Source organism: Cheilinus undulatus, linkage group 4, assembly GCF_018320785.1.
Source record: "Cheilinus undulatus linkage group 4, ASM1832078v1, whole genome shotgun sequence".
Taxonomy (NCBI): Eukaryota; Metazoa; Chordata; class Actinopteri; order Labriformes; family Labridae; genus Cheilinus; species Cheilinus undulatus.
In genome coordinates, this window is record NC_054868.1 from 52,624,924 (window position 1) to 52,650,216 (window position 25,293).

At 39.7% G+C, this 25,293-nt stretch overlaps 3 protein-coding genes across 3 annotated transcripts; 1 reads left to right on the forward strand and 2 right to left on the reverse strand.

Annotated features, from left to right (window-relative positions):
* Positions 1–169: 169 nt before the first annotated feature.
* Positions 170–2,447, reverse strand: LOC121507799 (persephin). The gene is made up of 2 exons (XM_041784138.1): positions 2,369–2,447; positions 170–618 (listed from the first exon to the last, which is right to left on the reverse strand). Exons 1-2 carry the CDS (start codon positions 2,445–2,447, stop codon positions 170–172), a joined length of 528 nt encoding a protein of 175 aa, XP_041640072.1.
* An 11,761-nt stretch (positions 2,448–14,208) lies between these two features.
* On the reverse strand, positions 14,209–19,493 carry gtf3aa (general transcription factor IIIAa). Its single transcript, XM_041785357.1, has 2 exons — positions 18,892–19,493; positions 14,209–15,160 (listed from the first exon to the last, which is right to left on the reverse strand). The coding sequence occupies exons 1-2, from the start codon at positions 19,403–19,405 to the stop codon at positions 14,604–14,606; spliced, it is 1,071 nt and encodes a 356-aa protein (XP_041641291.1). The 5' UTR covers positions 19,406–19,493; the 3' UTR covers positions 14,209–14,603.
* Positions 19,494–19,767: 274 nt separating this feature from the next.
* Positions 19,768–25,096, forward strand: yju2b (YJU2 splicing factor homolog B). Its single transcript, XM_041785477.1, has 10 exons — positions 19,768–19,839; positions 20,984–21,024; positions 21,148–21,201; positions 21,285–21,367; positions 21,564–21,619; positions 21,717–21,777; positions 21,872–22,014; positions 22,201–22,373; positions 23,738–23,876; positions 24,482–25,096. Exons 2-10 carry the CDS (start codon positions 21,022–21,024, stop codon positions 24,919–24,921), a joined length of 1,152 nt encoding a protein of 383 aa, XP_041641411.1. The 5' UTR covers positions 19,768–19,839; positions 20,984–21,021; the 3' UTR covers positions 24,922–25,096.
* The last annotated feature ends 197 nt before the right edge of the window (positions 25,097–25,293 follow it).

Below are 25,293 nucleotides of genomic sequence, written 5' to 3' on the forward strand. Positions count from 1 at the left end.
TGGGAAAATAGCTTATTTTCCTCTTACGGGATTTGACGTGTAAGAACCAACTTGATAAGAATAGTTTTTTTGCTTCGTGATCTAGAAGTGGGGTAAAAATCTTCATTTAAACAAATAAAAACCGAAAACCTGCTGTAAAAATCCTCCTGAAACATCACACATCCACTGTCTATCCCACACAGCTACAGCCTGCAGCCAGCAGCTTCTCCACCTTGTGCCAGCGATGCGAGTTGTCCAAGAAGGCCATGTCCTCGTGGTGGGTGGGCCTGCAGCAGGGTGCGTTGTGCCACAACTCGCCAGGCGCCGGTTGAGGCAGCACCCCGCTCAGCAGCAGGTTGGTGAGGGTGAGGTCATGGTTGGAGCGAGCGTGGGGACACGCCCCACCGCAGTACTTGAAGAGGACGGTCTCGTCGGAGTCGTAGCCCAGCCCCAGGTCTCGGACCTGCAGCAGGATGGAGCGCAGGCCGCACTGGGAGTCAAAAGTGGAGCGACGGGACCGGATGGGGACATGTGATGGCCTGGCTCCAGAATCTTTCGACTGGGTGTCTGCTGCTGGATCTCTGTTTCTCATGCCCACATTAGGTGAAAAGTGTGGAGAGGCTGCTCCTTGTTTCTGATCTGCAAACAAAGAAAGAGTTACCTAATCATCTGGTGTCAAAAATAACCAATAGAAAAGAAGCAAAAAATACTTTTAATGAGACCAAAGTGTGCTTCACACCTTAAACCAGTCCCTGTTTAAACATTTAACTTGTTATAAAATGTAAACACAGGAAGGAGCCAGAACAACAAAACAACAAAACAACAAAACAAGCCGTTCTCAGATTGTCCCCTCATGATGTCATGTGGGGAGTTAGCCCCGCCTCCAGGTTCATTTGGCCCTCCCCCCTGGGAAGATAGTTCCACCCTCCTCTCCTGAGAGGATATAAACTTGTCTTAAATGGGTAAAATATGTGACCTTTAATTCAGATTGTGAGCTCTCATTAAGGAGGTATTTTGGGGTCCTTGGTAAGCGAGGCCAGTTGAGAATAGTCTAGATCAGTGGTTCTCAAATGGTGTGCCTTGTGGCTAGTGTAGGTGTAGCTTGGCAATATCTACAACCATGCCTGATTACTCTGATTATACAACCATAAAAACTTGGTGAACCTCTTGGAAAATGCACATTTTGTGTAGTATTTCTGGTATTTTCTTACTGCGCCTTTTTTGCACAAGCACTTAAAAAAAAAAAATTTACAAGAGTTACTAAAAGTTTTGGATTTGCTGCCTTTTTGGAACTTTTATGGGAATTTGGGGAATTAATTCATAAATTCTGAGGAATTGGATTGGCAGTCTGGGTTGTGAGGGTTGTCCTTTGAAATCTTCATGAATATTTCAGGGAATTTGTCTGGATGTTTTGGTCATTTTCTTGGGGATCCTTAATTTTTTTTTATTTTTTATTTTTCCTAAGAATTTGCTTAGAAATTTGTGGGTAAATTGTTTTTGAAATTTGGGAAGTTTGCTTGAAAACTTTAAGAAATTTACAAAATTTTTGAGGAAAAAATATGAGAGGGCTTTATGATACATTTTTGCTAAAACGGACTATTTAGAGAAATTTCTGTGTACTTTTTGTTGTATTCTTTAAAGATATATTTAAGAATGAAAAAAAATAAGTTTTTTTTTAATTTAAGATATTTTGGGGGGTTTTAGGAAAAGGAAAATTTTCAAGAAATTCCTGTTCAAAGACAAGACTAATTTTTTCTAAGTTATCAGGTCCTACGTATCTCAGATATCTCAGATGCTAAAACTGCTTTCCAAACAAAAACTCAGGTCTCAGGAGGATAAATATGGTGTGCCTTGAGATTTTGACTCTATCTCAGGTGTGCTTTGTGCTAAAAAAATTTAAATTCACTGATCTAGACACATGGAAACCAAATATCTATCTTTGAACCAAGAAATTATAATTATTAAAACTAGAAATTGAACTTTTTGTTTCTAAAATAATTGCAGACGACTGCATGGTGCTAAAGATTTCTTTGTTGAGTCCACCAGGCAATGATTATTTGTTTAAGCAAATTACTTTTTTCTGTTAAATTACCTCACTTTAGAAGCTGATAAAGGCCAGCATAGATTTCACCAAAAGATTAAGACAAGATTAATTTTTGCTCAAATCTATTCGATATTGAGATTCAAACTTAATCTTATTGGGAAAAAAATGGAAAAATCTATCTGCATTCTGTAGCTAAAATCTTATCTTGATATTGTGTCACTTAGAAATCCTAATATTTATGTTATCTACAAACAATTTTCAATACACTTGATGTCAAAACCAGCGAAAAATTATCATTTAAGAAAAAGGTCAAAGGTCATGGCCCTCCTTTCAGGCAGAACTTACCGATCAGTGAGCTTAGCCATCGGCCCTCTCCCCTCCAGACGCAGAGGAGGATCACGACCAGCTTCAACAGGAGCATCATGGTCACGGTCTGCTCTTTGCCAAGACGACGCTCTACGTGAACCAGACAGGAGTGCGCTCTGCGGGTGCGAGTGATGCTGAAGATACAGCCGAGTCGTAACCTCCAATATATAGCCCCAGGAGATAAAGGGGGGGGTGAAAGGATGAGACGAGACAGACACTAACCCGTTACTCGCCAGAAGACTATCCCGCTCACCTGAGCCTGACAGGGAGCGTAGGAGGGCAGGCGGGCGCTTGACCCAGAATTTGTCCTTTTGGGATTATCTAATTGGTGTAAATCACAAGATTATTGTTCAGTTTCCCCCAGATGTTTTCCAGAGGATTCTGGCCCCTTAAAGATGGTTTCTGACTGGTTTTAGAGAGTTTTAAAAGTGGACGATGATGTCACGCTGATGATGCTGATGTGTACATGAATCAGCAGATAGGGGATTAGATGGAGATGGAGAGGAAGGGACGACAAACTTTTATCAACATATAAACAAAAATGTGAGGAAAGAGTGTGATTACAGCAGAAAAATGGAGGATGAGTCACAATAAACGTCTTAAACAGGCCCTTCTTGTACTCTTCCTTCGCCTCTGCTCTTATCTCTAACAGCCCTCATAAGGATTGATGCAGAACGATGAACTTTTAAAGGTTAAATGCCATGGAAGAAGGCGAGGTCGGGTTATTATTAGAACAACAGGCCCGCGTTCAGCAGACATTCCATAATGGCCGACTCGTCTTCTTGAGCTGCTCCATAAATTGAGGGATTTTTTCTGAAATGTGTGTCTGACATGTAGAATATGTAGAATATGCATTATGTAACAGTTATAGGGCCCAAACAGGCGGCGAATGGAATTTGGAGTTTCCAGCTAAGTGCATACTTGGACCCTGTTTCTGCTTGTGTCTAGTGCAACCTTTTAGATGTCGCTAATAATTAGAACAACATTACCATTGTCTGACAGTATTACCAAGAGGAAATGGCAGTAACATTGCACCATTCAATCCACCAGACTCTATTGTCAGAGGAGATGCTCATAGACGCCTGGTTTGATCATGTTTTACACTCTGCTGGATCAGAACTTCCATTTAAACAGTCACAGCAAACTGTGGAGGCAGCAAACCTCATGATCTTCAAGATGGAGCCATGAGGGCCTGGAATAATCCCCCAAAGCAGTGGTTTTCAACTGGTTAGGTAATGGGACCCACCATCAACTCCTCAAGGAGAATTGTGACCCAAATTTTCAAGATTTCTTTGCTCAAGCAGATACACTATATTCCCAAACTGCCAAATTTCGTTGTGTTTCACTATGCAATGACAATAAAATATCTGTTTATCTACAACAGGGGTCATCAAGTACATTTGCACAAGGGCCAGATTTAGCCTCGACAGAATCTCTTGGGGCCGGACTTTCAAATAAACAAAAGTTAAATAAATATTTTAGTCTGATTGAAAGATTATTGTAGTAGCATTTGTATTTTCTTTCAAAATGCAGAAAATGTTTAGTCATTATCAGTGAGATCTATCCCTATTATCTATAATGCAGCAAGCCACAAGGAGACAGGACTGAGAACAGAGCTGGCTGGGCCCCTGAAAATCCCAAAGAATAGGCCCTCCACAATTGTGATTTAGCACAAGTTTTAACCCATTTTTTGACACTTTTAACCCCTTTTTGATACTTGTTGCCTCTTTAACCCAATTTTTGCAAGATTTTAACCTCTTTTGAACAACTTCTCTAGCATATTTTATCCTCTTTGTGCCACTTTTATCAATTTTTGCCACTTTTTTCTATTTTTGCCACTATTAACCCCTTTTCATTACATTCTTTTCCAACAATTCTTGCAACTTTAAAACCAAATTTTGCAACTTTCAACACATTTTGCCAGTTTTTGCCTCTTTTTTTGGCCATTCTTTAACCCATTTAAACAACCTTTTCTGCATGTGTTTTCCTGTGTGCCACTCTTTTATCAATTTTTGCCACTTTTATTATATTTTTGCCACTTTTTATCCCTTTTCATGACTTTTTGTTTTTGCACTTTTTTTTGTTATTGTAACCAATTTTTGATACTTTTTGCCCCTTTTCCCATCTTTTACTAATTTTTGCCACATTTTAACATCTCTAAACAACTTTTTCTGCCAATTTTTGTCCTTTTGTGCCACTCCACAACCCATTTTGCTACTTATCACACATTTCAGACATTTAAAGCTAATGGATACTCTTAAAACCACAACATCTTCTTTTCCGCCTTTTCTGAATTTAATGATCTTTCAGGGGCCAGACAGGAAGCTTTGGGGGGCCTGATATGGCCCCCGGGCCACCAGTTGATGATCAGTGATCTACAAGGAGGGTAAGCCACAGAGGGTCACTGCTGAGGCTGTTCTCAGAGGCTGAATCAAAGTGAATACATTGAAAGTTGACTGGTATGGGAAAGGCTCACAACCAAATAATGGATTGGACTGACAAACGAAGCAGAGCTTCACGTGGAGAGGGATGAGGCTGGAGTCAGTGGATCAAGAGCTACCACACAGACAGGTCCAAGATATGGACTATAAGTGTTGATTCCCTAGTGTGGAGTCAATCCTGACCCGCAGACGTCATTTCACCTGGGCTGAGGAGAAAAGATCTGGAAATTTAGCATTTTGTTTGGAAACCAAGGTCCCAAAGCCTGGAGGAAAATCTGAGCGGCTAGGTCCTTCAATGCTTGATGTTTAGTGTTGCTATCTTCCACAGTCAGTGATGGTTTGAGGTGTCCTGCCATCTGCTGCTGCTGGTCCACTGGTCTTAATCAAGTCCAGAGTCAGTGCTGTCAGCTGATTACCAGAAGAATCTAGAGACCTTCATGCTTCCATCTGCTGAGAAGCTTCATGGAGATACCGATTTCCTTTTCACCTATCCACAGTGAAGCCAGAACCACCAGAAACTGGTTTACTGATCATGGTATTACTGTGTTTTTCCTGACCTGAACCCACAGAGAATCATTGAAAATGTCAAGAGGAAGATGAGAGACACCAGACTGCAGTTTTCAAAAGTAGGGACAAGGTTGAGAAATACTTTTCACTTTTTTACTCTGATAATTTAAAAAGTCATTGTAATAATCAAGAAAACCATGTACAGGTACAGGAAAATGTAGGTGAAAGGATAAAATGCAAGAATTCAGAGCAAAGATTTAAAAAGAAGAAAAGGAGAAAAGTATCTGAATGCAGTGTTATAAGTTTGTATTTCTGTGAATACATGCGTATTAAAAACACTCTACATTTCAGAGAATCATATCAGTAAAAACAGAACGTGACCTTTTTTTTTATGAAGTTCCTGTCTGACTCTTGGCTTTACTTTGTTTTATTTTAGACATATGGACTTTCCAATGAGATACTTAGCTTATTTATTGTACTTTAACAGACCCATTTCTCTTGTATTAAAGCCCGGTTGACATGAAATACAAAGGAACCCTCCCGAAATCTTGAACCAATAATGCTCTGAGAAATTTACTGCCAGGAATTTGAACAATTCTCTCCGGGAAATGGTTTTTCAGACTAAAAGAAGAGTGACAGTGTATTCTTTAGCTAGCTCTACTTTAGTTATAGCCCAGTCAATAAAATATGTCTGGGTCCACGTTGAGCAAATTTTACCCAAAATACTTTTTTTTCTTTCTCTGTACTTAATATAAGAAGACTGGTGGTTTTATCTAACGGGAGAAACGAAATACAGTACAAAAAAAAATAAAGCACCCTTTAGCATGCCCTTCAAGTGTGCCAAAGTGCCTTTCGAGTGGGTAAAACTTCACAAAACTTGTGCACCAGTGCTCAGCAGCATACAGCAGGTGCTCTTTGCTCTTTTCAGAAGGACCCAGCACTGACCTCTGGACAGGACAGAGGACAGGAAGCATACAGACAGTTGAAGGTCAAATTTTTGCATTTTCGCTAATGGACACACTTCATATTCTAACAAACTATTCTGAGGGATTTTATCCGATTGACTCCAGAATTGTTGTGCTCATTCTTGATAACCCGTAAATCTAAAGCAGTGTGGACTTGTTTGAGTTTTCACCATAGAGCAGGGTTTGCCAAAGGCTTCAGAGACACCTGAGGGAGGGAGAAATGCAAGAAAATGTACAGTAAATATGATATTTAGGGTAATGTTAGCTAGTTTCTAATGGTCTGTGTAACATTATTGATAAATTTAGTGATAAGAGAATATTAGTTCCCTTACTATCAGTAATGTTGTCTTATCAATAATGTTACACAACCCTATCCTGCAACATGTTGTTCATTTTGCTTGGATAAAATGTATACATTATATTGCCAAAAGTATTTGCTCACCTGCCTTGACTCGTATATGAATTTAAGTGACATCCCATTCTTATTCCACAGGGTTTAATATGACGTCGGTCCACCCTTTGCAGCTATAACAGCTTCAACTCTTCTGGGAAGGCTTTACACAAGGTTTAGGAGTGTGTTTATGGGAATTGTTGACCATTCTTCCAGAAGCGCATTTGTGAGGTCACACACTGATGTTGGAGGAGAAGGCCTGGCTCTCAGTCTCCACTCTAATTCATCCCAAAGGTGTTCTGTTGGGTTGAGGTCAGGTCTCTGTGCAGGCCAGTCAAGTTCATCCACACCAAACTCTCTCATCCATGTCTTTATGGACCTTGCTTTGTGCACTGGTGCACAGTCATGTTGGAACAGGAAGGGGCCATCCCCAAACTGTTCCCACAAAGTTGGGAGCATGGAATTGTCCAAAATCTCTTGGTATGCTGAAGCATTCAGAGTTCCTTTTACTGGAACTAAGGGGCCAAGCCCAGCTCCTTTGTACTTGGTGATGTATGGCTTGGATGCAGCTGCTCGGCCATGGAAACCCATTCCATGAAGCTCTCTCTTGAGCTAATCTGAAGGCCACATGAAGTTTGGAGGTCTGTAGCGATTGACTCTGCAGAAAGTTGGCCACCTCTGCGCACTATGCGCCTCAGCATCCGCCGACCCTGTTCCGTCATTTTACGTGGCCTACCACTCGGTGGCTGAGTTGCTGTTGTTCCCTATGGCTTCCACTTTGTTATAATACCACTGACAGTTCACTGTGGAATATTTAGGAGGGAGGAAATTGACCACTGGACTTGTTGCACAGGTGGCATCCTATCACAGTACCATGCTGGAATTCACTGAGCTCCTGAGAGCGAGCTATTCTTTCACAAATGTTTGTAGGAACAGTCTGTATGCCTAGGTGCTTGATTTTATACACCTGTGGACATGGAAGTGATTGGAACACCTGATTTCAATTATTTGGGTGGGTGAGTGAATACTTTTGGCAATATAGTGTATTTTATGTCTCTAATCAGCTTTCTCTCTAATATCAGAATAAAATGTCCTCAGAATAACCTTGAAAAAAAAGCAACAGCTGACCTCTCCTTTATAATTTTGGAAATATAACAGCTGAGTTATCGCTGTAGAGAGCCGCCTCAATAGTCTTGTATGGACTGAGCTTATACTGGACCTGTAAACCCTCTTGTTTCTGGGAACATAACAGATAAAGACGCTTGTCCGTCTGTTCAAGTTAAACTCATTAAGGCCTCTGCTTGACTCAGCTGTCCACAGGCAAACACGGTCATTTACCAGAAAAGATCCATCTCCTGGTTACTTGCACTTAAAACAAGAACAGCAGAGAGCACAGGGCCTGACACATTCCTTCCACCTCTCAGAGAGACAGGAAGGATGAGGCTAAACGGGGAGATGAACAGACAGGAGGAGGAGGTGGTGGGAGAAATACAGTGGAGATAGAGAAATCCCTTTGGATTAGGGCCTGCAGGAGCAGTCTGGTATTCAGAGCTGTCAGAGGACTGGAATGGAAAGAACGCTGCATCAGTTTCTGTGAAACAGAACATTTTTATCCAGAGCTAACCCGGCCAGACCTACAAACTATCTCAGGGTGTTCTGAAAATAGATGTGTGTGTTGAATACGTGTAGGCTATTCCTTATGCCAGTGAGAAAGACGTGTGGCTTAGTTGCATACATCCAGCCTTGCTGGTCACTTGTCACTTGAATTGCATTGTCATTTCAATCTAACCAATACCCCACAAGATTTATTATCTAAACATGAGATCACTGCTTTATTTAAAAGCATACTTATGGCAAAACATGGAAGAAAAGCTGAAGCCTGGTCACATTTTGCTTTAAATTGAAATTTAGACAAAAATATGATAGGGCTGCAGGAGCTTTGGCCCTACCTAGAACAGGGGTTTTCAAAGTGTGTGAGAGTGAGCCTCCCCTAAGAGATAATTATTCATTCGGTGGACCCCCACCCACATAAAGACTCAGATCGGAAAAAAAAAAAAAGGTAACCATATTTTCAAATATTTATGTCTATTCAATTACTTTAAACATTTTTATATCTTTGATGTTCTGGTCTGCAAATGTTCGTAAACATCCGTCTTTACCAGGTAAACAGTTATTGGTGTTAGTAATGAATTTATTGCCAATACTACCTGATTTTTCTGCTCTGATAATCCTTAAAGCAGCCTTACTCAACCCTGCTCAACCAAAGGGCCAAACTGTTGAAAAATACCTTTGCAAGAGCCACAATCTAAGAAATGTGGCAAAAACAGCTTGAAGTAGCAATTAAAATAAGTTAAAGATGGCAAAATGGTCAAAAAGCAGCAAAAATGGGGATAAAAGGTGAAAAAAGATGAGTGAGAAGTGACAAAAAAATGGTCCAAAGGTGGCAAAAACAAGGCAAAAAACTGAGTTAAAAAAATGGGTAAAAAGCAGTCAAGAGTGATGAAAATGGGCAAAAGTAGGGAAAAAATGGTATTTAATGACACAAAGATGCTTTAATGAGCTAAAAGTGGCAAAGAAATTGTGATAAAGGGCAAAAATTGGAAAAAAGTGGGAAAAAGTGGTATTTAATGACCAAAGATAGCTTAAATTGATGAAAAGTATCAAAAAATGGTATTAAGGGGCAAAAAGCAACTATTAGTCTATTCATTTAGCTCCATGCACAGCAGAAGGTAGCAAAGCAAATCACTTTTTTTCTGGTTTATGGTTCCGCGCCTCCCCTGAGGTTCTGTGGCGCCCCCCAGGGGAGGCCTGCCTCACACTGACCTAGAAGGTTCCTGGTTCAAATCCCAGTCCAGCAGGGCCTTTCTGTGTGGGGTTTGCATGCTTGGGTTCTTTCAGGGTTCCTCCAACAGTCCAAAGACATGCTTGTTAGGCTGATTGGTGACTCCAAATTGCCCGTAGGTGCGAGTGTGAGCATGCCTGCTTGTTCGTCTCTCAGGACTGTGATTGATAGGGAACTGGTCAAATGCCCGCCTCTAGCCCTTCAACAGTCTCCAGGCCCCTGTGACCCCATCTAGAAAAGTGGTGTCTATTATAGATAGGTGGATGGTTCATTTGCTTAATTACTTGAAATAAAAAGCGGTCTCACAGCACATGGCATGCTGGGATTCCAAGCCACAGCAATGTATGCACCGCAAGATCATTTGCGCCGATTTTGGGTCCGATTTCCTACTTCTGACCAAAGTGAGCGAAGGCCTGTGAGCCACTGAAAATATGGTAGAATGAAAGGTTGGAAAGGCATTTCTTCAACTCCACCCTGACCTACAGGTGATGGTATCAGAGAGTGTTCAATGAAAGAATACCCCTACTCATGCATGACCTTATTTGTTGTCCATTTTAATCTAAATAGGGCCATTATTCAAAAAAATAAAGATTCAGGAGCCAATCCCGTCCTACCACTACCTCCCTTGATCCAGTCATCCTGCTGCTGCCATACAGTGAAGGCTGACCTTCTTTGTCCAGCCTCTCCCTGAAGGCCAAACATTCCTAACAGTGACAATGCAATTTCTCCTGATCTTCCGCCTGCGTTCAGCTCCCACTATAAATGTCACAACTGTCTGGTTTCTCTTCTAGTTTTAAATCTTTGTCAAGGCATCATAGATCTCTTAGAGGAGCATCCCTCAGCCCAGCACATTCCTGGACACTCAGCCGTTTATTTTATTGTCTCATGAAGCAGACAATCATCAAAAAGTATTTGTTTCATAATTTACTGCTTCCTCTTTGTCTAGTTAGAAAATGAATATAAATACCAACTCAGAGATATTTATAGAGCATACAATATTCACCATCCGTTATTCTGTGTATCCTGTCCTAGGTAGGGGGGAGGCTGGAGTTAGTCCCGGCTGACGTGGACTGGTCTGCCAGTCCCAGTTTAGAGCAGTAGTACTCAACGTGTGGCTTCAGAGTCACATGTGGCTTTTCTGTGAGGATTTGTGGCTCTTTTATTTCTTAATTTGAAATATTATTCGTCCAGGTAACCTTTAAAAGGTAACCTTTGACCTCAGAAACTGTCTATTGCAAGTAGCGTCAATCTGGTTTTAGTTTGTTTCCCACACTTACACAGTAAGCTTTGTCAAACTTAATTGTCAACCTTCATTTTTGTCCATCTCCATTGCCCCTATTTGCAGTTTTTGCCACTTTTAATCATTTTTTGCTGCTTTGGCCCATTTTAGCCTCTTCTTTTTGCCACTTTCTGCCAATTTTTGCCACTTTTATGCCATTTTTGCCATTTTCACCTCTTTTTTGCCACTTTTATCCTGCTTTTTGCAATTTTTATTTTCCCCCTGTTCCCCTTTAAACTGCCTCTTTCCATTAAATGTCACTTTTTCCCATTTTTGCCCATTTTTCCCACCTTCTTTGCTGCTTTTTTTATTAAACACTTTTCACTCATTTTTTGCTACCTTATTTGCCACTTTTATCCAATTTTTGCCATTTTCACCTCTTTTTCACCACTTCTATCCTGCTTTTTGCTATTTTTATTTTTTCCCGTTCCCATTTAAGCTCCCTCTTGTCATTTAATGTTACTTTTTCCCATTTCCCCCCCTTTTTGCTGCTTTTTGCCCATTTTAAACACTTTTCACTCTTTTTTTTGCCACCTTTGCTGCTTTATGGCCATTTTTGCCATTTTTAACACATTTTTGTCACTTCTCACCCATTTCTGCCACAATTCTTTCCATTTTTGTGACTTTTCACCCAGTTATTGCCGTTTTATGCCTATTTTACCCCAGTCACACATTTTTAGCCACACTTTTGCCACTTTTTGACCAATTTTTTATCAGTGTTAACTTATTTTTACTGCCACTTTTACACATTTTTTCACTACTGTTCACCACTTTGATTTTGGCTCTTGCAAAGGTATTTTTCAACAATTAGGCTCTTTGGTTGAGCAGGGTTGAGTAACGCTGGTTTAGAGTTTGCAGGAACATCTGTGCTCGATGATCGGACACCAAGCTGACTGCACTTCAGTGCATTTGCTCTAAAGTCACATTAATAATAATTAGTCTACAGCACTGATCATCAACTGGCGGCCCGGGGGCCACATCAGGCCCCCCAAACCTTCCTGTCCGGCCCCCAAAAGATCATTAAATTCAGAAAAGAAGATTTTAAGAGTATCTTTTGTCTTTAAATGTCTGCAGCTGTTAAATCATCCCACAAACAATTAACATTGAAGTAGTTTTAGAATGACTTAACATCTGACCTGTTTTTACAGAGATTTACTGTCATAATTAGTCAAAATTTAAAAAAAAAAAAAAAAGGTTAAGGTTGGCACTTTCCCACTTGGCCTTGGTCCTGCACTGCATCCCCACAAAGGGGACAAAACATGCAGGAAAAGTGGTTTAAAGGGGGTTTAAATCTTTCAAAAATTGGGTTAAAGAAGCAAAAAGTGGCAAAAAGTATCAACAATGAGTTAAAAGTGGGAAAAATTGTTTTTGAAGTTGCAAAGACTGTTGAAAAAATGTAATGAAAAGGGGTTAAAAAGTGGCAAAATAGAAAAGTGGCAAGACATGGATGGAAGAGTGTCACAGGAGGGATAAAAAAAAGCAGAAGTGATTCAAAAGGGGTTAAAATCATGCAAAAATTGGGTTAAAGAGGCAAAAGGGGGCAAAAAGTATCAGAAAAGGGTTAACATTGGTGCTAAATGACAACTGGGGGCCATTCTCTTGGATTTTCATGGGTCTGTTGTCAGTCTCCTTGTGGCCCGCTGCATTATATATAAAAGGGATCAATCTCACTGGTAATGACTAAAAGTGTCCTGTGTTTTGAAAGAAAAGACAAATACTGCTAAATTAATATTTCAGTCAGACCAAAGTATTTATTTAATTTTTGTGTATTTGAAAGTCCAGCCCCCAGAGTTTCTGTTGAGACTAAATCTGGCCCTTGTGCAAATGTACTTGATGACCCCTGGTCTACAGTGACAGTCTACAGTGGGAATGGGGCCCACTGCTTATAATGCAATCTTTTCTATGAGATTTTCCATTTCCAGTGTTTTGGTTGGCCATCTATTTCCTTGCACAACACTTTGGCTCCTCAAATGTTGGTCATAATTGGATCATTTATTCCATCTGATGAAATCAGGTTTTATCACTAACAGAAAGACTTCCAAAGAGGAAATAACTCTGTAAAGCACCATGTTACACATCCTGATTATATGAAAACTACTAGGATGAACTCTGCTGTGAATTCCTGGATGAGCTGGTCTGACAGTCAGTCCATGTAGGGCTCGTCTGAGTTGAGCGGGGCAGGAATGTTTGGAGCAGCCTCCTGTAACGGGAAAAATTCAGAGGATTTAGACAGAATCTGCACAAAGCTGCTTCTGTGTACGCCGTTAATCTGATGGTCGGAGCTGAGACACTTCAAGTGTCACGAGAATCAGATTTTTTTCCAAGCGAAGTCACTGAAAACACGTCTCCTTTGGGTGAGGATGTGCACGCCAGTGACATCAGAAACCATGAAAACATGAAGTTTAAAACCATTTTATAACCTGATTTTTTCACCTGCCTGAGATTTTCTGCCAATTAGCCACAACAGTGGAAATTCCAGCCAACCCCAGGTTCAAAAATCAAGGAGAAGAACAGGATCTTATCCAGACTGTTGCTGCAAACACACACATCATGTCAGACACAGCATGTCAGTTTTAGCTGCCTTTTTAAACACCAGGGAGAAATAAAATATGACGAATGTAAAAAAAATCCATCTTACCATTTATCATTTATCCGAACTTATGTATGCTAGGGCCCAGTTCAAAACTCAAATTTTTCATGGGTCCTTCAAACCCTCCTGGATTTCACATGGGGTTTTACACACTCCATGTGAAGTCAAGCAGGCTTTTGTGTGTTTTGCACTGAAGAGTCTTCAGTCTAGCTTCTCTGCTATAAAGCCCAGACCAGCGGAGGGCTGCAGTGATGGTTGTCCTTCTGGGACTCTGTCCCATCTCCACACAGGATCTCTGGAGCTCATTTAGAGTTACCATGAGGTTCTTGGTCACCTCTCTTACTGAGGCCCTTCTCCCATGACTGATCAGTCTGGCTGGGTGACCAGGCTTAAGGAAGTGGCTCCCAAAGTGGGGACATGGGATGCTTTCAAAAAGAACAAAGAGAAACTAAAAAAAATGATTTAAAGTGGCATCTATTACTTGAAAACATCCTTATGAGTTCTAAAAACTAAACCAGTTATTAAGATCTGTGTTTAAATATGAGTAATGTGAACTAAAACGCCCTTACACGTAAATTTGAATGTGAAGCTATGTGCAACATTAAACCACCTCCTGAGAAGATAGGGGTCTCTGGTCTCTGGTTCTCTTATTTTGGGGGTCAGGTGCTGAGAAGTTTGGGAACCCCTGTCTTAAGGTACTTTTTCCCAGCATCCCTCAGCCCCAGTTTAGAGATTTTATATACTTAGTCCTGATTTTAAAGAGCAATAAACACCTGACAGACAGTTCATGTTTAAGTATCCACAGGTTTTATTTAAATGCTGTTGTTTTATATCAAATATACCTGATATTTTCTTCATAAATACTTCTCGTCATAGACAGGCATATATTCATATTCTCTGATACAGATGGCACAAAGAGAGAATTTTAATCCTCCTGAAAGTCAAAATAAGCGCCCGACAACAGAAATTCACTTTTCAGAAAGACTGCAGATTAATATGAATCTATTAATCTGACAATTTAGTAAATCAGGTTACAGCCCCAAAGTCCAAATAAACATTTATAGGTGATGGCTTTATAACAGTGGAATAAATGTATTTGACAGGAAGACCTCAAACAACTAACTTTAACATTACATTATCAGAGCTCTATAAAGTGCCTTATGTCCCCATAGTTCTGGTGTCAACACCTTCTTCTGTCTCTACATTGTCAGAGTCAGAGGATTCGTGATTGTGCCCACGGCCGGGCTGCAGATCAGGGATGTGTCCTGCAGGAGGGACACCAGCTCCACAGGACCAGCTGGATCAGTCTTAATCTGAGCAGACTCAGAGACAGATTCAGGGACCCTGTGCTTCTTCAGCACCACCCTCTTTGTTTCACTGTAACCGCTCAGCCTGGAGGAGAGAGATCTTTTGGGCCTAGGATTTTTCATCTTCTTTTTTAGCGGGTCGTGGGCAATGCTGTGGCGCTGGAGGCTCTGCCTCATGGCGAAGGTCTTCCCACAGCCCGGTTGGGTGCAGGTGAAGGGCCGCAGCTCCTCGTGAAAGGAGCGGATGTGGCTCTGCAGGTTGAAGGCTGTGGTGAAAGACCTCTGACAGCCGTTTCTGGGACACTTTAGGACCACCCTGACATCAGAGTGGACGTGCTGGTGCTGCTGCAGGAACCACGAGTCTCTGAACTCTTTGTTGCAGTGGTCACACCTCAGAGTGAGTCTGTGCTGCTCCTTTCTGTGCTTCTGGTAATCCGTCCAGGTCTTTCCTGTGAATAAGGACAAAATGGTTACTACTTTTGATGTTAACCACATTAAAATTTACCCACTGTCAGCACTTCTGTTTTTGATTACTGTATTTTGTCTCCAAGACCCAACGAAGCATGCACCATAGGTCTGTTTACAGGGGGGAAGTGAAAACAAGTCTGCAGATCGGGACATTAAGAAAAACTTTTAGGGACCAGTAGGCACTGCTGTGAGTTTTCTCTGCTCTCTGTAGATATTGATAATAACAGGCATTTAATGCTAATACTAACGTTATCGTGATGCCAAAAGGGCCTCCATAAAGTGTACTTGCTCATCCCTGCATGACAAATGTAGCAGGACAGAAATCCTTAAATTTCAGTCTTCACTTTAGCCATGGAATTTATTTTTTTCTTTTAACTAATTTAATAAGCCAATTTGTTACATTAAATACTCATTAACCTCCTAAAACTCTGCATGCACATGTGAGGACATTACATCCTGGCTTTCTGACAACATAGAAGTCATTTCTATGAGAATTTTTGAGGAAATTGTCTGTACAGCCTATTGAAGTTTAAGTTTTTCATTTGAAATACTGGGAGAATTCACTATGAAATTATCAAGAATTTTCATTGATAATTTCGGGAACATATCTTGGAAAATTTCCAGAATTTTCATGGAAAATTTGGGAGAATTTTGCATATTTTTGCCAACTTCATTGGAGGTGTTTTTGCCTTGAAATTTGGGGTATTTGCATGAACAGTTTTTATTATTTTTGGATTACTGAGGATTGTTTATTTTATTTTCAGTGATTTTGTGTTAATTTTGCTTTTTGCTTTTACTTATTTGGGGAAATTTTGCTTTGAAATTTTTAGGTATGCTCATGAAAACTTGGGAAATTTTTTTTTTCAATTTTGGGAATTTGATTGTGAATTAGGAAGCAGGGTATCCGTTGAAATTTCATGGAATTTTCAGGGAATTTGTTGGAATATTTGGGGGAATTTGACATCATTTTTCAAGGAATCTCTGGGAATCTCTAAGATTTATGCCACAGCTGCCCTAAATTAACACCATTAGTAAAAATTGGTAAAACCAAAATCATTTTTTATGTTTTTGCAATGGTTAATACACCAATATGAAGAAGCTCTTTAACCCAAATGATATTTTTAATACTAAAATATAATTATTATTGTTATACATAAATTTTCAAATTTACTGATTAACAAAAAAATGGAAAAATAGTAAAGCACATTATCATTTCTTGACTAATATGTCAAATTATAGTTATTTACTTCCATTCCTGAACAGAAAGATGAGTTTTAGTGGTTGAATGTTATTCCTTAATTAATTTCTGACTTCTCAGAGAAGCCCAGTGAGCCGGCTCAAATTTGGGTATAAAAAGGTGAATTCAGTTTGAAATTCCTCATTCTTGTTCAAAATGGTAAAACACGGAGAGCTCACTGAAAATGAAAGAGTCCGCATTAAAGCACTTCATGATGCTGGATGGTCTCTGACACAAATATGAAAGGTGGTCTAATAAATTTGTTAAACACTGTATTTCTACATTTTGGGGAGTTTGCTTTGAGAATTTTCAGGAACGTAATTAGATTTTGGTGGGACTCTTCATTAAAATTTAGGCTTCATGATACAGTTTAATAGAATAAGTAGAGGACAATTTACATAGATGTGGGGTGTTTTATGGGAAACCTTACAAAAATATATTTTTCAGAACTATTCACAGTCGAAGGCTGATCTTTTAAATTTATGAGGTCCAAATTATCCCGAATAAGTGGGAGAAAAGAAAAATGCTTTCCAAACAAAGGCTCAGGTCTCAGGAGGTCAATGCATTCTAAATTCTTTAATTAATTTCAAATACACTGATGGAAATACTTGACTTTTAGCTCGTCTTAGTCTCGTCTTCCTTATGGAAAATATAACTATGTATAATATTGTTATCATCTACGGGCCTGATCAATATGGCAAAATACACAATTATTTCAAGGAATTTAACCCTTTAAGTACCATTTTTTAATAAAAGGCCACTGTTTTATATTCAAATAAATACAATAATAAATTATTCTCTGTGGAATTATCAAAAACACTGATTTCATGTGCATTATTTTTTTCTTTATGCAGTCTGTTTTGAAATCTACACCAATAATAGACATCTATCTTAAAAAATTAAAAAAAAATAATAATAAAAAGTAGGGAAAGATATTTACATATATTTTTTACAGTGTCTGTCAAATTAAACAATTTTGAATAACAATAATTATCAGATTCTCTCTGGTTGATTGCAATTACTACAACTTTGTGAACACATTTTAAATTTGCACTATTTTGCATTTGAAACTGTCACTGTGTCATTTTGGATTTTTCTGCTATTTTTAAGTATAACTGTCTGTGTTTGGATAAAAACCAGCTTTTATATGTCGAATTACAGTTTTGGAATTAAGATAACCACTGAAAAAGGAACTTGTTATGGATTGAAAAGGATATAAACTGACAATAAACTGTAAATGTTTAATGACTTTTGACTTACGTGGTCTATGAGTTTTTTAAAGTGCAATGAGACACTAAGGAGAAGTAATTATATGCCTTAATTTATCGTGATTGATGCAGGTAATCCTTCTAGCCCTGTGTTTTACTGGGTGTTTTGGAAGTGGACATGACTGCTCTTAATGGCCTTTAAAATGACAAGAGTTTTAATTTGTCCGCACAGTAAAGCAACACTCTAACACACTGTTACTCAACCTTACTCAACCAAAGAGCCGAACTGTTGAAAAATACCTTTGAAAGAGCCATAATCTAAATGGTGAAAAGGGGCAAAAAAAAGCTTTTAGTAGCAATACAATAAGTTAAAGGTGGCAAAACAAGGTCAAACAGCAATATGAATGGGTGAAAAAGGGCAAAAATGGGGAGGAAAACATGGAAATGGGTCAGAAAGTAGCAAAAATGGGTGAGAGGTGACCAAAAAAAAAAAGAGTTACAGGTAGAAAAAAATTTCCAAAAGTGGCAAAAACATGGCAAAAACTAGTGAAAAGAGACTGAAATGGGCAAAAAGTGGTCAACAGTGGCAAAAATGGGCAAGAAATAGGAAACAAGTGGTATTGAGAGGCAAAGCGTAGCTTAAATGGGTGAAAAGTGATGAAAAAGGGCAAAAATGGAATAAAAGGGGCAAAAAGAAGTGCCAAAAACGGGCCAAAATAAGGAAACGAGTGGTATTTAATGGCAAAAGATTGCTTAAATGGGCAAAAAAAAATGGTGAAAAAGGGCAAAAATGACATAAAATTGCCAAAAAGAAGAGGCTGAAATGGACACAAACAAGGAAGAAAGTGATATTTAATGACAAAAGGTAGCTTAAATTAGGAGAAAAATTGTGAAAGGGACAAAAATGTCAAAAATTGGTAAAAGGAAAAAAAAAAAAAAAGTCAAAAATTGGGGGAAAAAAGTAGGGAAAAAGTGGCATTTAATGGCAAAAGGTAAATTAAGTTGGCAAAAACGGGGAAAAAGTAGGAAAAAGTGGTATTTAATGGCAAAGGATAGCTTAAATGGATGAAAAGTGGCAAAAAATTGTGAAAAGGGGCAAAAAAGTTTTCCTTTCGTAAGGTTTCCTGGGGTGATCATTTTTAAAATTAAGACATAAAGGAGCCACACGTGGCTCTAGTGCCACAGGTTGAGTACCACTGCTGTAACAGTGCAGAAAACACTTATAAGTTTAGTTACTGTAATGTTGATGTGAACTGTTCATGTGTACCTGTGAAGCTGCAGCTCTGCTCTTTGCAGGGGTATCCTCTATGCACCTTCTCATGTCTCTTCAGCTTGCTGGGGAAGGTGAACCTCATCAGACATCCTTCATAGGTGCACTGGTACGGAGGCAGCTGGGTGTGCTGCTCACATATATGAGACTTCAGCTGTTTGTTCTTCTTGAACTCGAGGCCACAGCCCTCATATCTGCAGACATACTTCTTCTGTTCCTGGCTGTGAGCCCGGGTCACGTGTCTGTTCAGGTTAGTGTTGGTGGTGAAAGCCTCCTTACAGTCATCAAAGGAGCATTTAAAAGGCTTTACACCGCTGTGAGTGAGATCATGACGGGCTAAGTGATAAGGGCTACAGAATGACTTACCACAGCCAGCATGCTCACATGTGTAAGGCTTCACTCCTGTATGTTTACAGAGGTGAGCGTCTAGTTTCCACTGTTTGTTATAAGCAGCCGAGCACTCAGGAAAGGAGCAGATGTAACGTTTCTGTGGCTCCGGTTTGATGTCCATTTCTGCGGCACTGATAGATGACAGCTAGACAATATTTTGGTCATTCCCGACCACGTTGTCCGTCTTCTTGTCACCGGTAATACCCACAATCCCCAGCAGCTTGACGCCACATCCTGTAAAAGCGCTACATTCAGGAGAGCCTCGGATTTCGTTTTGATTGTCGTTCATCCTACTTCAAGATGTTTTTTAAGTGGCTTGATTTTGGGAGCAAAATCGTGAAATCATTAAATAAATTTTGAAATACGAGCCAACTTTTACATCATGTAGATTTGGTGAATTTAATATCACACCAATTTCAATAAGCTTTCATGTAATTTTTCCAAAGTTGGAGGTTGAGTTAATGATTATTCCCACAGCACGTGAACGCACTGTTACGTCTACGCTACCCATCAGCCCTCTGATGCAGATTTGGTGGTGCAGGTCTAAGAGCATTTGTAAGTATTTTTTCCATGTGTTCAACCAAGAGTGATCATTTCAGAGTTTAGTTTAGAATAATTATTCAAATGGATTTAGTTGCAGTCGTCATTTAGCGATGTGTTGTTAATATTTGTAAGATTAGGACGCTAACGTTCGTAGCAAGCTAGCTGCTGCTAATGCTAGCATGAAAACGAACGTCATAATAAAACCTCACGCAGACCTCTTTAACTTTTATCTGTTCCTTAGCACGTAAAGTAAACGTTTATTGTTGGCATTTCCTGCAAGAATTAAGCGTTACAGATTATCTTTTTTACTTGTTGGGTGCTGCAGTCTTGTTAAATAGTTATTTAAATTTCCATGTTTAAGTTTGTGAGGAATATTTACTTCTAACAAAGTCGGGCACAAAATCACAGACAGACCGTGAACCGTTATCGTTACCGTACCGTACCGTTAGACCGTTATCTTTTTTGCTCACTGGCCACTGTGGCTACTTTTTTTGAAAAGTTACTAGCCACTAGGGCTGGGCAATTAATCACAAATTAGATCAAATCACAATATGGCCTGCTGCAATATTCTAATCGCAGACAGTGCAATATTTCTTTAACCTGAAATGAGTCAGAATACCAGATACATTTTTTTGCAGTACATGTTTTATGCTCTACAGTAGTGTTACTGCTGTAGAGGCTAAAGTGGTACAGCCCTTATATTGGCTGTAAATATCAGTAGTATAAGTCATGAATTGAACTTAAAAATCGACAAAATGATTCCCACACACTCCAGGGGGTCCACTGTGAGCCCTAAACAGTTGCTGCCCCCCCATCATCCCCAAACATAAACAACTACCAGACGGTCATTCCCTGCTCTTCTCCCAAATCCGCTTGACTCAGGCCCTTTTTGCACAAGAAACACTTTGTGTTCTTGACCATGTAAAAGTGGGGCCATGTGGTAGATTATGTAGCATTCTGGTTGTGCATTATAGTGTGATAATAATGTTATGGGTTGGTTAACTGAGCATCTATCTTTTCCATTAGTGCACAAGTATCTTATGTTTATTTCAAATTCAGAACTGTAGGATTTAAAGTGAATTTTGTGGTATTGTTGCATGTAAAATCACAGTATGCTGTCAGTGAAATGGTTTCTCTTTTTCTCTGTTTAAAACAGGTTAAGGTGAAAAGTATTGATTCGACCGAGTCGTCGAAATGGTAAGATATTTACTGTGTGCTTCACTTTTATCAGTCACACAATAAATAATCCCAAGGTTACAATTTTAAGTAATCAATATTCATTCTCCATTAACCATGTATCTGCTGGGATTTCTTCTACAGGGTGAAAGAAAAGGAACAAACAAATACTACCCTCCAGATTTTGATCCAGCTAAGGTGTGTACTAGTATTGTGTGTATGATATATTGATAAAATTGTGTGTGTGGAGAAATTTACATTCAAATCATTTGTTTTTTCAGCATGGGTCCCTCAATGGATATCATAAGACCCACGCTTTGCGGGAGAGGGCCAGGAAACTGTCCCAGGGCATCCTCATCATCAGGTCAGTTCTTAGATCCATGATATCATTCTGGTTTTGAAAAGGTTTGGAAAGTGCTTGGATAAAACAACTTGAAAGTGCTTGCACCTGTAATTGTATACCTTTAAAATACTTAAAAAGTGGCTGATTTTGACCTTGAAAAGGTTTTATGATACTTAGGATTGAAATAGTGACATCACTGTTGTTTTTGTTCACAAAGGTTTGAGATGCCCTACAACATCTGGTGTGATGGCTGCAAGAATCACATCGGCATGGGTGAGTTTGAAGAAAATATGACCCACTCAGTCACGTTCACAGATCCATACAGCATCTATTTTCATTTCCGCTCACTCTGATGTTCTGCTTCCTTTAGGGGTCCGTTACAACGCTGAGAAGAAGAAAGTGGGGAACTACTACACCACGCCAATCTACAGGTAAACACTTGAACACCTGAGCTCTGTGGTTTAAATTATTCGTTAAAATCCAACAGTTTGAGATTGTATTCATTTTTGTCCTCTCCTCTATCAGGTTCAGGATGAAGTGTCATCTGTGTGTCAACTACATTGAGATGCAGACTGACCCGGCGTCCTGCGACTATGTGATAGTCAGCGGGGCGAGCAGGAAGGAGGAGCGCTGGGACATGGAGGAGAATGAGCAGATCCTCACCACAGGTATAGAAGTCATGTTAGACACCAAATAGAGGACAAACAGTGGACTCTTTTACTGAAAGTGTTTATAAGCCATACATCATCCACCGTTAAATTAATTTAGGCTTGTATTTTCAGAGACAGTATTTTTAAAAAGAGTACAGTCCACTTTGTTGTTTTGATAATGAACTTTCTCCTCTGTGTCCTCAGAGCGGACAGAGAAAGAGAAACTAGAAACAGACGCCATGTTCAAACTCGACCACGGCGGGAAGGACAAGGAGAAACTCAGGAAGGCTCTGCCCTCTCTGTCTGAGATTCAAGACTACCAGTCCAGCTGGAAGGACGACTTCCAACTCAACAGCTCCCTCCGCAGGAAGTTCAGGGTAAGAGGTCATCTGATGTGTATGCTAAAACTGTACTAAGGAGATATTTATCAACAGTTCTGGTCATACTGTCACTGTTTTGTGCATAGTCTCCCTCTGATATTGCAATATTCCAAGTAATGTCGATGTTAACGAGAAGAAACACCATCATCTCTCAATCTACTGCCGTGTGTCATCACACTTATAACAAAAAGGTTCTTACTCACCAGGAATAAGCAGAAAAAAGCAAAACTGGACTAAATTTCTGCATCAAAAAGCACCAAAACACAAAATGATAGAGGGTATGTGACGTCACAGTCACTGTGAGTCTCTGCAGTTCAAGCTGAAGAGCTGGTCTCAGGTACAAGTCATATGGATTTTGGAACCCATGTTATAATAGTTTTGGATTTTTCATTATTTTCTATTTTTATTTCGTTTTCACTTTCTGTTCTCGATTTCAATTTAGTTTTTATTTGTTCTGACTGCTGGTTTGTTTGTTTAGTTTTTATTTTGCAAAAATGCTTCGTTTTAGTTTAGTTTTTATTAGTTTTAGTTTTTTACGAATAGATGTCGGGGCTGAGTGAGCTTCATACATTTTAAAAACATATTGAAACAGGCTACTCTTTACTTATCACTTTATTTATTTAATGATGATGTTTGAATAAAACTCCAGACATAAAACTAGCGCTGTGTTAAGTCTTAACCAATCAGATCAGGCAATTTTACACTCCCCAGACTTGGGTGTAGGGGCCAGGCAGTATGGTTTTGCCAAAGACTAAAACTAAGGATTTTGTCTCCATTTTTTTTGTTTCAGTTAACTAAAATGATTTTTGAATTTTAGTTTTAGTTATTTAGTTAGTTTGAGTTTACTATAATAACCTTATTGGGAACAGAGAGATGGTTAGACAACTGTGCTTGAATACCGAGAGCTCATCATTAAGTACAATTGCAGGTCAATTCTTCCTCTGAGCTGCACACTAGATGTGGAAGTAGGAACAGCTGGGGTCTTAGAAATAATAAAAACACGCACAGTATCCATCAGGCTGGATTCCACTGTCTCTACCAAGCACAAACAAATGTTGACACAAGTGGTTGCAATGGTGGACTCTTCATCTTTCTTCTTCTTGGCAGATTTTCAAACCAACTACTTAACACCTACTGTATCAGACTGAGCATATATAGATGGTTCATGTGGTTTCCTTTGGCATAGAATGATTCTCTTAATGTAAAAAAACAGACCAGCGGTGGAGAGGGGAGGGGGAGCAATCACACTCAGACATGGTACAAAAACAATCATGCCTTATGTGAAAACACCCTTAAAACATTGGCATACTTTGTTTGATCTTTCACTGGACCCATACCTCTGTTTTACTGCGTTTTTGCAGACAGAGAAGAAGGTTCTGGCTGAGCAGGAGGAGAAGGACAACTCTGTGAGGATGAGGACCAACCTGAGCATCCCACTGTTGCCGGAGAAGGACGAGGACAAGAAACTGGCAGCACTGCTCACCTACCAGGCACCTGACTGTAAGAGACAAAAACAGACTTTAATTCATATGCATGGTAATCAGTTAAGAAAAGAACCATCTCTGTGTGGTACCTAGGGAGATTTTTTGTGGTTCTTCCCCTCAGCTTTTGAAAGGAGTCTTTCTAAATCATATTGGCAATGAAAAATTAATAACATAATTGTTTGGTTGGAATTTCTTGGGTTGCAGCCCCCTTCTCTCTCCAGATTAACAAATTATACTGAGGAGCATTTTTCCCATCATTTAGCCTATTAGTTGTCTCCTTATTTACTGTTGAACACATGACTTTTGCCCTTTCCTGTACATAATCCCTGACATTTAGAAAGCCAAGTTGGAAAAGAAAGCACCACGCATGAAAGCCATGACATTGGAAGATCTTTTTAGAGGGTTTTTAGATTGGTTATATCTAGCCAAGAGAAATACTACCTGTTTAATGAATGGGCATGAAGTCTGTCTGTAAACCTGTACAATACTGATTAACCAGAATTAATCACAGAGCCCATGGTTAGTTAGATTACTTCATTAATCTCTTGATGGCACCATCTTTAACATTGCTAAGTATTCCATTCCCAATATCTAACTTCCACCCTTTCCCACTTCCATTAGCCTACGAGGACAAGCAGCACAGCAAGCGGAAGGAAATCTCCTCTCGTTCGTGGTTCAACTTTCCGTTGGCTGCTCCTGGAGGTGCTGCAGGCAGTCTGCTCCACAAGCTGGGCCAGCAGGGCAAAGAAGCAGCCGTGGCCAAAGCCCTGAGCTCCTCACACAGCTCACTGATCCGCAAACGCAAACCTGAACTCTGCGCCACCATCACCCGCAGACCGTCACAACCTGAAGTCGGCTCATGTGATGGAGAGATTTCAAAGGAAACCCAGAGTGTCATACCCGCACACGTCAGACAGGAAGTCACAGACACAAACAACAGAACGACTCAGGAAACAAACGGACAGACCAGCACAAAGGACTCTGGGAAAGAGACAGCGGTAGGAGTGATCACATCGCTGGTGGCAGACTACAGCGACTCGGACTCTGATCCTGGACTATGAGGCTGAAGGAGACACAACACGGACAGTTTCTGTTTAGATTTATGGATGCTGAAGTTTTCTTTTGTGAGCGTGAAAATCAACCTTTCAGTGTTTGTCTGGGCCTTAAACGTCTGCTCTAATGTTTGTTTCTTTTTTCTTATTGAATAAATGGAGGTGGTAAACCCGCCAAAGCCTGGCTTTGTTGGTCAAGTCATTTTAAAATGTCAACCAAATTAGCCTAATAAGATGTCATTTCAGTCATTTGGTTTGAACGTAGCTGCTACAATCCATACTGACTATAATGTGGTTATGATGAGCAGAATTATGTGACTGTTCAGCTGGGAGAGATGCTACAAAATCATACAAAAGAACAGGTTGTTAATCTAAATTTTA

Bases quoted from the DNA above. Each gene is read 5' to 3' on its own strand.
- yju2b (XM_041785477.1), top strand. The intron at 22,015-22,200 runs GTATAGAAGTCA...CTGTGTCCTCAG, and splicing joins TGAGCAGATCCTCACCACAG to AGCGGACAGAGAAAGAGAAA. The intron at 22,374-23,737 runs GTAAGAGGTCAT...GCGTTTTTGCAG, and splicing joins CCCTCCGCAGGAAGTTCAGG to ACAGAGAAGAAGGTTCTGGC.
- LOC121507799 (XM_041784138.1), bottom strand. From the start codon at position 2,447: ATGATGCTCCTGTTGAAGCTGGTCGTGATCCTCCTCTGCGTCTGGAGG. The intron at 619-2,368 runs GTAAGTTCTGCC...CTTTGTTTGCAG, and splicing joins ATGGCTAAGCTCACTGATCG to ATCAGAAACAAGGAGCAGCC.
- gtf3aa (XM_041785357.1), bottom strand. From the start codon at position 19,405: ATGGACATCAAACCGGAGCCACAGAAACGTTACATCTGCTCCTTTCCT. The intron at 15,161-18,891 runs GTACACATGAAC...CCTTATTCACAG, and splicing joins GCAGAGCTGCAGCTTCACAG to GAAAGACCTGGACGGATTAC.